At 40.5% G+C, this 13709-nt stretch overlaps 1 protein-coding gene across 1 annotated transcript in view; it reads left to right on the forward strand.

Moving 5' to 3' along the window:
* Nucleotides 1–382: 382 nt before the first annotated feature.
* The window catches only part of BACH2 (BTB domain and CNC homolog 2), a gene marked incomplete at its 3' end in the record, with an annotated part of 77461 nt that continues 64134 nt past the window's right edge, over nt 383–13709 (forward strand). Inside the window, exon 1 of the mRNA XM_084227713.1 lies at nt 383–637. Within this exon, the coding sequence (XP_084083839.1) occupies nt 395–637 (243 nt within the window). The 5' untranslated portion in view covers nt 383–394. The remainder of the gene's footprint in view (nt 638–13709) is intronic.

Consider the following 13709-nt stretch of genomic DNA (forward strand, 5'->3'; position numbering starts at 1 on the left):
AGCAGGAATTCCTATCATGTAGCCAAGTGTTTAGAACAGAGGGGGCAGTCAATAAATATCTGCCAAATGATGAAATAAATAATAAAGTATACATGTGTTTTCAGTGTTTGGGGTGTGCCAGTTAAAGTCCTGGCATTGTCACCAAGTCTTGGCGTTGTCACCATGGTGTAAACGGCCGCAGTAAGTAGAAAGGATAAAGGTCAACCATGGAACATGACTTCCCATTATCTCTGAGCTCATTGTGCTCAGCATGAATGTGTGAATTGGCAATTCTGTTCTTCTGCCTGGCTCCTGGCAATGAGACAGAGAAACTGTGATGTTCTTTCTCATCTTCTCTTTCTGACTCAGAGAGCAGTGGTGACCCAGCCTCTCTTTCTTGCAGGGTGTAAACGGCATGTCTGTGGATGAGAAGCCTGACTCCCCCATGTATGTGTATGAGTCCACAGTCCACTGCACCAACATCCTCCTGGGCCTCAATGACCAGCGGAAAAAGGATATTCTCTGTGACGTGACTCTGATCGTGGAAAGGAAGGAGTTCCGCGCCCACCGGGCTGTGCTGGCTGCGTGCAGTGAATATTTCTGGCAGGCGCTGGTGGGACAGACGAAAAATGACTTGGTGGTCAGCTTGCCTGAGGAGGTACAGTAGTTTGGTCTCTTTGTGTGGTGCCTGGTGGAGGCCTATTGACTTGAGGACACTTGACTGAGGAGGAGTTAGCAGGTGGGCCCTGTGCCACGTTCCACTTGGGAGGCCCCCTACACGTGAGGTTTGTGGTGCAGCCAGTTTCCATTTGATGCACTTAGAGTCTCAGAGGCATGAATATGATCAGAGCATCTTTCTTTAAGGGAAATGAACCTCACCTGTGGCTCATAGTCACACACAGTTTCTAGTTCACTTATTCTTCAGGTTTTGAGTTGTTCAGCCAGAGTTGGGTACGGTCCTAAAAGTGGGATCTGAATCACTGGGACTGTAGCTATGATTTTTCTCTTTCAGATGGTTGAAGGATCACTAGATTTCCCTTGAGAGAAAAAGCGTGAAAGTAGTCACAGCACCATTCTTGCTTGAGGGAAAAATAAAAGCAAGCAGTAATTTTTACAGTTAATATAGTAAGATTCTAAGAAGTGTAAACTTACTTTTCTCACCATTGTTGAAAATACCCTACTTAAGTTTCTTAACTACTTCAGTGAGTCCAGTCATTTCTGTATGTTGGGGCCACTAGTAACTGGACCTGTGCTGTTCAGATATGACATTTAGTTAGATGGTTTCAGGTGCAGGAACTCCAAAGATGTGCTTCACCGGGACAAAACACCACATTGGTCCCCCTTTGAATGGTGTACGCGGTTCCTCTTCTTCCAGTCTCCAGACTTCCCTTCACTTTCATGAAACCCAGGGTAATACTGAACAGCCTTCAGCCTTATGTTGAAAGCCAGAATCATTCCCTGTGTGCCAGCACAGCGTTTAACACTAGCACAGCCCCCAACAACTATGCAGGGGTTCCACTCCTGGGGCACAATCCACATCCACAGTCTGTGCCAATAGAGCCCCAGAGCTGTGCACTGATCCTCTGAGCAGCTCTTCACAGCAACCCTTGGAAAAATGAAGATCCCGTCACCCCGATGTAAGGTGCCAATGAGTACAACTAACATTCAGTCCCAGTTTCACAAACCCAAATGCTTCCAGAGGCTCAGCAAATAATATAAATGAGAAAGCAGACTGTGTATAAGACATTAGGAAACCGGATACAGAAAAGCATCCAATTTCAACAGAAAGAGCAGATAAGCAAACAAGACATGGGGATCACCAGGCCCAGTCCTTTGTTAAGCAATATCTGCTATTATCCCTGTAGTGGAGAGAGGCCAGATGATAAAGTGTGGATTGCGGAAACTCTCAGCATTTTTATATAAGTACTCTTTTTTAAGTACTCACATAAAAGCTCCACTATTGCTCCTCATACCACTAGTTTGTAGATAACTATTGAGATAGCATGTAGAAAGATCCCAATACTAGGAACAAAAGGAAAAATCAGTTAAATATAATTCGGACTGGGGTAAGGAGGGATATTTAGACACCAAATAATATAGGAAGGTGAAGAAATGGCAGCTGTGGTGTGACTGGGTGACCCTGAGCTGGATTTCCCTTGTCTATACTATTAGGGTGCTTATGCTATCTTAGTTAATGATAAATAGAAAAGTTCTTAGGACGGTTCTTGTCCCATAGTAGGCATTCATCAAATTAGGGCTCTTTCTTCTTTTCTAGGCAGCATAAATGCCTTTCTTATTCCAACTCTAGAATTCTCTGGAAATATTTGGAAAACTTGCAGTTATCCAGGAAAAGAGTGGGCATAGAATTAATTTTTTTAAGATTTATTTATTTATGCATGCAAGAACTGGGGTACAAGCCAAAGGTATGGGGAGTGAGAGGATTCACCAGAGACAGAATGGGGAACAGAACAGGCAGACTCTGAAATACACTGCTGAGGGGAGCAGCGGGAGAGATAGGAGAGGTCTGCTGCACCATGTGGGTTGCTCCCTGGCTGGCCAGGAATCGAACTCATGCTGCAGTGGCAGCAGACAGTTTCATAGGTTGCGTCTTAACCCCTTGCAGCACCACGGAGGCCCTAGAATTAATTTATTATCTGTGGCAAGCCACCTCATTTATGGTATTTTGCTAATTTTTTTTAAAAGTTGGATTATAGTAAATATAGTTATAAATGAAAAATCCTGCTTTATATATGTGTGCTTGGGTCTCTCTTCAGTGACTCTTGGCCCCATTGGGGACTCCCTGGACTATGTGCTCCAATTCCTGGAATCCTAGGCACTAACCTAGGATTAGTGCCCCCAGTTAGCTCTGGAATCCTAGGCACTAACCTCTCTGAGCCCAATTCTTACTTGTAAATAATGCTAAAATTCTGAAGTTCTTGAATTATTAATCATAATATAATACCAAGGCAGTAAAATTTAAAGAAAATTGGGATATACATGTACATGACATAACCTGAAAGTTACCTCTTAGTCAAATCCCAGATTACTGTTTATTTCCTTAGCATGTGGCACGCACTTTACCTTTTAAAGTAAGAGACACACTATAGAGATATCACATAACAATCTGCTACTTGACTTTTGATTGCTTGTATTTCAGTTAGTGAGAATTTGCTATGTGCCAATTTTCTTTCTTTGTAGCTTTGTAAAATGTTTGATGTCCCTCTATTGTCTCCATCCCCCAAACCATTCAGGTATTCTGGGTATTCATGGACCTGAAACCTTCAGATATAAGTAGACATTTTTTCTTTTACATATGAAACATGAATCCATATTAACAGTCACCCAGTTCTAAGCATCTTGCCAGTGGAGCCGCCCCCCATGGTATCTTCCTCTGTGGGCCTGTGATTTTCTCCCAGACCTCCTCCCTCTGCTCCCAGCACCTGCCTGTGGCTCCAAGTGCCAGCAGCTCTTTTCTCTTCTTGACTGTACACACTGAAAATTCCTTGTAGGCTCTCTAGTTACTGTCCTCCTTCGCTCAGTGAATTACTTCATAGAATTTGAATTAAGTGGTAAATAAACAAAAATGCCAATACTACCGTGAAAAGTAGCTTCCTGAAACCAACAGCACCTGGAACATATGATGTGAAAGAAGGTATTTGATTAGCTCCTTAGAAATCTTTAAACCTCATTAAACCCCTACCACCAAATTCAAATCAACTCTGGCCCTTTCCCAGCCTGTTCACCTTGGTCCACATCTACACATCCTGGCTAGCCAGTCTTCGTGAATCTCAGGAGACCAGCACAGCCATGTCAGAGAGCTCCTCCTTGAATTAAGAAACTTCCAGATACTGTCATCCCTCCCACCCCAAATTGGTCAGTTTAAGTCAATCCCAACTCTGGCCTCCAGCTGCTGTTCAGTTGTTCAATTCTACCCCCAAGTCCTGACTCCCCTCAGGGAACACAATTACCAGCAAATCAGAGCCACTCACTCTTAGTACCCAGTGTAGCCTTGAACTGAAAGGGAGAGAGACTAAAATAGAGGTCTCCTTCTAGAAGTCAAAGACTAATTGAATGTTCTTGCTCTCTTTCCCTTTAAAATGGAATTATAGGGCCTCCCCGGTGGCGCAGCGGTTGAACACTGGGTTGCAAAGCTGCCCGCAGCCTCTGCAGTGCTGGTTCGATCCCAGGCCACTGGGTGAGGGTCCCACATGGTGCGCAGACCTCTCCTGCCACGCCCGCTCCTCCCCTTAACAGTGTATTTCGTCAGTCTGTCTGTTCTGCTCCCTGCTCTGGCTCTGGTGAATTCTCTCACCTTCCCGCGCTTCTGACTGTACCCAGTGCTTGTATAAATAAATAAATAAATCTTTAAAAAAAAAAGTTTTAAAAAAATTAAAAAATAGGGCCTCCCCTGTGGCGCAGCGGTTGAGCGCTGGGTTGCGAAGCTGCCCGCAGCCTCTGCAGTGCCAGTTCGATCCCCGGCCACCGGCAAGGGTCCCACATAGCGTGCAGACCTCTCCTGCCACGCCCACTGCTCCCCTCAGCGGTGTATTTCGTTAGTCTGCCTGTTCTGTTCCCTGCTCTGGCTCTGGTGAATTCTCTCACCCTTCCGCGCTTCTGACTGTACCCAGTGCTTGTATAAATAAATAATAAATAAATAAATAAATCTTTAAAAAAAAAATCTTTAAAAAAAATTTAAAAATAAAATGGAATTGTAGTCCCTGGGATTTATATGACTTGAGTGTTGTCTCCCCATAGGAAAGGCATGCAGGAATTTCTTTCACCAAATTGTAAGACGTAAGATATTGTACATAGTACTTCCATTAAATAATGAGAGATCACTTGATTTACAATTAGTAAGTGTATTTTGCACTAAGAGATGAAGAAAAAGTGGTTGATGTGCCCAGCATTGCAAGGCCATTCTTCCATTCCTCAGGATTACAATAGACTCAGTAATCACTCTCTTAGTTATAGAAACCATTTAGAACTGGATGCCCACTGTACCAGAAGTGTCATCATAGTCATGAACTTCAGTCTTATGATGTGACAGGTACTGAGCCAGAAATGGAGTGTGCCTCCTAGGAGACTTGTAACCAAATGGGTTTTTACATCAACCACATCCTCAGGAGGCTTACTGGCTCCCTCCCAGAATGTGTGCAGAACACACATTTGAAAAGGTCAAATGATAATAAGTATTGGAAAGTATAACAGAGAAAAGGGAGCCCTTGTGTACTCTTGGTAAGAATGTAAGTTGGTTCAGATACATGAGGAAAAGGTATGGAGGTGCCTCAAAAACTTTTAAATAGACCTATTAATTACATCCAACAATTCCCCTTCTTCCTATATCTGAAGAAAATAAAATGACTGCTTCAAGGGGATGCCTTAACTCCCATATTCATTCTGCATTATTCGCAGTATCTAAGATATGGAGACAACCCAAGTATCTGCTGACAAATGATTGGATAAAGAAAATGTGAAGTATGTGCGCAGTGGAGTATTATTCAGCCTTATGAAAGAAAGAAATTCTATTTGCCGCAACATGGGCAGACCTGGAGGGCTAAGTGAATTGTGCTAAGTGAATTAAGCCTGACATAGAAAGGCAAATATTGCATGTTTTCACATGTGACATCTAAAAATGTCAAACTCATCGTAACAGAGAGTAGAATGGTGGTTACCAGAGGCTGAGGGGTAGAGCAAAAGGAAGATATTGATCAAAGGGTACAAACTTTCAGTTATAAGATGAATAAGCTCTGGAAACCTAATGTTTAACATGGTGACTGTAGTTAATAATAATGCATGATTTAACTGAAATGTGCTAAGAGAGTAGATCTCAACTGTTCTCACCACACACAAAAAAATGGTAACTTTGAGAGGTGATAGATATATTAGATTGTGGTGTACACATTTTACAGTGTATATTTCACAGTGTATACATATATCAAAACATTACATATATATCTCAAATATATACTATTTTGTCAGTAAATTTTGATAAATATTAAGTACTAATTAATAAATATTTAGAAGAGGGGGAGAGAGATGATTGCTGAGACCACTTCCTTCTTGGGATTCTTTCCTTGTCCTTTCACCCTCTAGAGAAGGTGTCTTGCAGGAAGTGGAAGAGTGTGGGGTAAGTATGGCTCCTTGAGGTGGGCCTTAGGCTTTCATAGGTATAAATGTATTTCAGACTTCTGCTCACTCAGTCTATCACTATCATTTTCTCTCTCTGTCTCTCTCAGCATTTTAAGACAGATCTTGTTTTCTCAGTGCTAAACAAAAAAGAAAAATTGACTCAGAAGCATTCTGGAGAAAAGACATTTGTTGTTAAATCTTAACCAAAGGGTATAGTAAAGAGTTCAGCAGTATTACTGCTGAATGTAGAGGCCAACAAGAAAATAGTGGGATCTTCATGTCTGAAAGTTTTTAGAGGGTGTGGAAGTTGTTAGTGTCTCTGAGATGGTTTAGTTTCAGTCTTTTAAAAAAGCAATAAGGTAGGCATGGTTACATTTGGACAGTCTTTTCAGTGTGTAACACCACAGACTGCACTAACTCTAGAGACTGCACTAACTCTAGAGAACAGACTGCACTAACTCTAGAGAACAGGATGCTGGTAGTATTCTGAGCCCGACTGTAGCTGTGGTGGGAAGTGAGGTTTGGTAATAAACTGTGGGTGAGGTCTTTGGGAAATTCCATCACCAGGATAAGAAAAAGAAAGCACTCACCAATCCCAAAGCACAGAGCCAACCCTTTGGCCTCCACATAAACAGAACTCCAAAGAAGCGCAGGCAAATTTTAAGATCTGTAGAGAATCATCCAGGAGGGCTTGAGAAAGCTGCAATCTAGACCTTGGCACTAATTCCTTGTAAGGTCCTGAGCAAGTCAATCAACTTCTTTGGCCTTCTCTCTATAGACTTATTGATTAAGCAACTTTATTCAATAACAAATTCATTCAACGAGTATTTGTCAAGAGCCTACTGTGTAACAGGAGACACTGTGCTAGATACTGAGTTGAACCTTGTGAACAAAACAGTTTATGTTCCAGTGAGGAAAAGGAGGAGAGACAGAAAATAAATCAATATGATCTATTCTTGGTTGGATGCCATTGAGAAGAACATAACAGTGAAGGCGGGTTAAGGGAACCAGGGTATGGGTATTGTATTTTAAATATGGTGGCCAAGAATGGTCTGCTTGAGAGGATGACTTTTGAGCAAGACTTAAAGGAGATGAGGGAGCCAACCATACCGATGGCTAGGGGAGGAGTAATCTAGGTAGGAGGAATGGCAAGGAAAAGGCTCTGAGGCTATAGGAGGCTTGGCATGTCTGACACGCAGTAAGCAGAATGAGCAATGGGTAGACTGAGAAGAGACATATGAGAGCATCTTAGATCCAGACTGCACCTTGTTGGGCATATTACCTTTTTGGAATGAGCTGGGAGGCAGTTGGAGGGTTTAGGAAAAGAAGGTCCTTTTGGCTATATGAAAATAGATTAAAAGAGGGGAAGGGCAGAAGCAGGAAAAGCACTTACGATCTAATGCAACAGCCTTGCCATGATGTAATTGACCTAGACCAGGATGACAATAATGATATAGAATCAGCATCAGATTCTGGTGATATTTTGAAGGCAGAGCTTATCAGATGTTCTTAGAAATTGGATTTAGGATGGAAGTAAAAGAGAGGAGTCAAGGATAAGTCCAAAGTTTGGACTCTGAGCTATTGGAAGAACCCAGTTGCCATTAACTGAGATTGGTGAAGACTAGGGAAAGTAGGCTTGGAGTGCAGAGAGAGAGGGGAATGGACTAGGAGTTCTGTTTTGTACATATTAAGTTTAAGAGGTCTGTTTACATCTACGTGGTAATAACTAGTGCACGGTAGGATATACATGGATGGCATCATGAGAGAAATCCAGCCTGGAGATAGGACTTTTAGTACTAGAATTTTGGGGATATTGAAAGCCATAGGACAGGATACAATAATCAAAGGAATGAGAGTAAGTAGAAAAAAAGATGTCCCAGGATTGAGCCTTGAAGCTTTCTGCAAGTAAGTCAGGGAAATGAGGAGGAGCCTGCAGGGTAGACCAAGAAGAGGAATAACTGTAAGGTGGAAGGAAAAGTAAACACATGTGCTGGAATCCAGGTAAAGAAAGTATTTCAAGGAGGAAAGAGTAGGTAATTATGTCAAATGATTCCAGTATCCAACTAAAATGAAGGCTGAAAATTGACTGTCCCACAACTTGGAAGCCATTTTTTATTTCACTGAGCATTTTTGAGGGTGCAGTCAGAGGAAAAACAAACTCTATGGTACTTAAGACAGTGTAGGAAGAGAGAAATTTTGAGAAAGCTAATGGAGGCTACATTTATTTTAGACCTTTTCAGTTAAAGAGAACAGAAAAGTGGGCCAGGAGTTCCAGGGAAAGTTTCAAAGGAGATTTCATTGTGGTTCTTTTGTTTTCAGTAGGAAGAAATTTCAGCATGCTTGCACTCCACGTTGGGTATTATCTGTATTCACCCTTCCCCAATTTTCCTATTTCCTGGACACACAGGGAGACCAACTTTTTAATCAGTTGTGTTATGTGACTAGCATCTAATCAATGAAATGTAAAGAAAAATAATATATCACTTCTGCTCTGAGGCAGTTCAAAGTAGATATGAGTTCTTCATGTTGTTTTCTGTCCATTTAACTGGTGTCAGAGAACACCAAATAGTAGAACTAAAACCTAAGTCCCTGAGTCACTATTAGAGAAGAGTCATCTGACTTAAATTAATGACATGAATGAGAAGCAGAGTTTTATGTTAAGCCTTTCCAGTTTGGTGTTTGTGTTTATCTGTTACCACAGCATAGCTTAGCTCATGCTGACTAATACTTGGGCTGATGGGAAAGTTTCAAAAGAAAGAAAAATCTTAATGATACAGGAAACAGAAAGCCTTTGCACAACAAATGTCATTGAGTATTTGAGAGAAAATGAGACCTACTAACTAGTTGGGCAAACTCAACTTAGCAAGACACATCTTTTTCTGAAAATGAAGTTGAACTGGAGGATCTCTGAAGTCCTCTCCTAACCTGTAGGTTTTGGTCCTTGAACTTTTCTAGGTTCCTGCTGGAGGGAGAGAAGAAATCTTGCTGATCAGAAAGAGGAAAGATGTTGGATTGAGATTTAGGGAAAGAGAAAAGAAAAAGAACTATAGGATTTCAAGAGGAGTGAGTTTACTCCTCTAACTTCTCTTTGTAAATATTCTCTGACTTCAGAAATGGGCTTATAAGAGTGCACAGGTGCTGACCGTTAAAGAACTATAGAACCTTTGGGCTCTTTGATAACCTAAAACATAGGCAGATTGTAGAAGAAACAGATCATTGCTCACTAACCATTTTAGAAGGTGCTAGGATTGAAAAAAAGGATTTTTCATTTAATGACCTCAATTTCAGTAGGATTGTGCAGGGAGTAACAATACTGGTTACCAACTTGGCTTGCAGAGCTGCTCTTCAGATTAATGAAATGTAATATGTTAAACTTCTTGGAAGGATGGTGCTATATAAACAGAAGGTGTTATTATTCCCATAAAAGGAAAGCACAGTCTCTCTGATGAAATGGCTCTTACCTCAGAATCCTCATTAAAAACTGTGGTGCAATTTTCCAAGTTGCATTAGTGAGACTTGGCAGCAGATGAAAAAAAAAAAAAAAGCAAATAAATAGTAAGTCAAAGTATTCCAGGTAGTTACTTGCTAGGAAGTATGAAGTTTTCAAGTCCTAGAATCATGCTGATAATTTTGAAATGCCTAAAGGCAGAATTTATTTATAGTTATACAAAGGTGACTTCCAGCCCTGAAATCTGGGCTTGGGTATCAAATGAGAGTGCCATAAAGCAAAGCCATGAAAAAGAAGCTAATACTATTGTGATTCCATCTCCGAAGGCTGCTCGATGGTGCTGATACAAAGGAGGGGAAATCTAGTGTGAAAATAGCCACAGCAATAACTAATTTTAAAACTGAAATGCATAAGCTGTTTCCAAACCTCTTACATTTTTTAAATCCTGAGGCCAGTAAGTCCTATTTAAAGAAACTTATGGAGAGATGCGTTCCTCTTTTGGCATAGTAGAAGGAGTTGAGTAGACAAAAATGAAGACATATTTAAAAATTATTTTAAATGACCTGATTTCAAGACCAGTTTTAAAGATTCTTTTTTCTGTACCTATTTATCCCTATATTAATACCAGATGACCATAATAACAACATTTTAAAATGGATTTATAGCAGAGCCTTTGACAGTGTAGTTGTTTGCATTAAATTTTATAAAACTTGTTACCACTGTATCCATTTTAAAACTATTCTCTGTATATGAGTTTAATGTCCCTTACATGTCTTTCTTTTCCCTCTTATGGAGCGTCTTAGGTATTTCAATTAAAATTAATAATAGCTTTAAAGACAGAGTTCAGAGCTATAAAGTTGCTCACTTGATCAGTAATCATAACTATTATTTTGTCATATTTAATCACAGAACCAGAGCCTTTAACAGGATATTTAATTAAACTTTTAATTCATGATAAGAAGTTAAATAGCACTTGGGAGGAGGTTTTTTTAAAATTATTTCCACTTCTCATCCAGATTACCCCCATCCAAAAAAAAAAAAGGTGTGATAGAAAGACATAATGGCTGTCAGCCAAGGGTATTGTAGGTCATGCCAGCATGAGTTGGCAGCGAGCCATTGTCCAATTAGCATGGCTTCATCGTTGCAGAGTAATCACTCTTGTGTAGATGGTTGAGTCACTCATGATGTAGTGGTGCTTCACTCGAGCCAGTACTTCTTAGAATAGGTTTCTTGTTCGCTGTTATTACCTGCCCTACTTTACCAATAAAAGCACAGGACCGGTTAGGCTGAAAGCTGAACAGAAGAGAAACATCGATTATATATCTCATTTCTCTTTGCTTCCTGAAAACTGAGATTGCAATTAAACAGTGAAAGCATGGTGTGTTTTGTAAATGAGTTACAAGAAAATACAGTTTCTACATCAAAATACTCAGTGTTGTAATCCAAGAGTCGGTTTTTATTCTGTCTTTTCTTTGGCAGCTTTAGCACTTGGCAAAAATGTAAGGATATCAGTAAAGTTACCTAATAATCTTAATAGATTCACATTCCATTCAAAAACTTGGAATGCCACCAAACTGCTTCAGGTTTCAGCTCCATTGTTGGAGTGCCCTTGACATTTCTGGTGGGTATGGAGTTATACAAGCAGACAGCTTTTGAAAGAGACCCTTCTTATGGTGAGAACACCTGGAGCCTGGTTGGACAAGTTGTAAACCAGGAAACTGATTCAGGAATTTCTTAACAAAATGGATCATATCCAGACATTGGAGTGGTGGGTAGTTGTCAGTAGAAAAAGACTGTTCTTAGAAGCACAAAGAACAGAACATTAGTGTTGGCACTAATGAGTTCATACTTTTATGTTCATTCTTGTATGTTTGGGTTATTCATCAAGTCACAGGCTAGGTAAAGGGTTGGGTGGTTTTTGCTTTCAGGACTAGAGCAATTCAGTAATGGCTCTTATGGTTTCCTAATATCTCAGAAGTGTTCTTTTTCCCATTAACTTGGTGCATAAGTAAAATTCATCACTTTGCCATAGATTCCTAAAATATGTTGACAGTCTTTCTAACTGACATTGGCAACACCTTCCAAGTAGCTGGTGATGCAGTGAGCTTTACTGTCTGAGGTGGACTTCTGTGTGCCGCCTGGCAAAGGCAGTGTGTGAAAAAGTGAATGTATCCAGCACCCTGGGTGGGATGGAGCCAGGCCTCCACTATGAGCATGTTTTTTGACTGACTGGCAGCAAAGAGAAATACTGGCAGCTGTTCCCAAGCAAGCCAAAAGTTGGCCCTGGGGTGAAAAAAATATGCTGGAATTTAGCCAACAGAAGATTCCTGAGTTTAGAAGAAAATCAAAGGAAACATAAAGAAGGTCACAATTATAGCCTTCCAACTTGTTCAAGTAACAACAGTTTTATTTTATCTTCTGCTTTATAAAAGACAATATTAAATGTCATTGCTACTCATTCTTTTCTGTTTCTTTTTTTTCTTTCCTGTTTTATTTTTGTTCTGTTGATTTTTTTTTATTTTTTTATATGCAAAATCAAATGGCAGATTACTCTTCCTAAAAGTGGTACGTAGATGATGTCACTGGAGGCAGCACCAGCAACCAGAGCTAGAGACCAGAGCCGGTCTCTCAGAGCCATGGTCACACATATGCCCAACTGTGTTGAGTGATACAGGGTGGAATGGAATGATGTGTGGAGGTCACATCAAAAATCTATCGAGAAAGGCCCTTAACACCTCACAACTTGCCTATTATTCTTGTTTTATCAGTTATTCAAAGAGAAGTGTGGGGAAAATGGAAAGTTACTAAAAGGTCAGGAAATGTCTGCAGAAAGTCAGGCCCCCTCAAGGTCTTGCCTTACAATGATGAGTGCTCCAGTAAGACAAGATACTTTCATGTATGCATTGTCATTCTTCCTTCCCAACGAACAGCTTGAACTATGTGGAAATATTTTTTCTGCCAAGTTGAGCTATGGTCGCCTAGGAATTAATTGACTTGTGCCCTACAAATATGAAGGTGGAAAGATTAAAAATGTGCAATACCAAGATTCAGAGCAAGAACTTCATAGTCAGGAAATCAGCAGGGTACTAAGAGGAGCTATCTGAACCACACCTTTTGTAACTCTGGAGACTTTTGGGGTCAGTTATATCCATTATTAGATTAATAGGATGTTCGTGTAGAGAAATGGGGTGACCTTTCAAAGTTTGACAAAGTATCTCCATGCCACCTATCTCAGACAGTAGATGTTGATTAGATGTTTCTATTCACTAACAAGAAAAAGTATCCCAGTTACACAGGAGGGACTTTAAAGGAGAATTTTGTAACAGTGCAAGGTGCTTCATACCGAAGTAAAGTATAAAAGTAAATACAGAAAATTAAGAATTTCCTTCAAAGGAATTGAGAGAGAGAGAGAATGAGATTGAGATTAAAGTAGATATCCAAAAGGACAAGATGACTTAAGTACACCACTTCATAGAAGCAGGGGAATAGAGCCCATGACCCCTTCATATGTCACTTTGGGGAGCAGGGGGGTAACTAAGAAATATAAAGCAAGACCATCTCTTTTAAAGAGCCTACAATTTAGTGGAAGAATCAATATAAAACTTTAGAAATCACAAGTAACGAATTCGTGAGCATTCATTGTAGATGCCAAATTGTATTGGCTGTTATTTGTGCTTCAGAAGTTCAGGTGCGGGGAGCAAGGGGCAACAGTGAGGAGGACAGGATTATCCTTCCATCTCCCCCAGGAATTTTAGACCACCTATAACCATTGATTAGGACTTTGTTAGGGAATGCGTGGGGAGAGGTTATTCAGGACAGGATAGCAGCAAAGCAAAGGCCCAAAAGAAAGCATTCACAGGGCATGGAGGACCCAACTTTGAGCAGCACAGAGGGTAGCAGCACAGATCTGACCATTCAAAATATGGTCAGATTATATGAGCTTACCATGAGAGAGTAAAATTTAGGCACAATAATTTAGTTTTGATAGGGTAAGCACTAACAGTTAACTGAATCACCATGAAATGAGATGTGGCATTGTGAGAACAACTTCAGGACTGTCTAGTAATGAAACACTTGATGGATGGAGCAGCAAACTGCTCCAGACAGAGGGCATAGCCAGGAGACTTCCATGGCACTAGCATGAGCTGACGAA

The sequence above is a fragment of the Talpa europaea genome (genome assembly GCF_964194135.1).
Source record: "Talpa europaea genome assembly, chromosome: 2".
Taxonomy (NCBI): domain Eukaryota; kingdom Metazoa; phylum Chordata; class Mammalia; order Eulipotyphla; family Talpidae; genus Talpa; species Talpa europaea.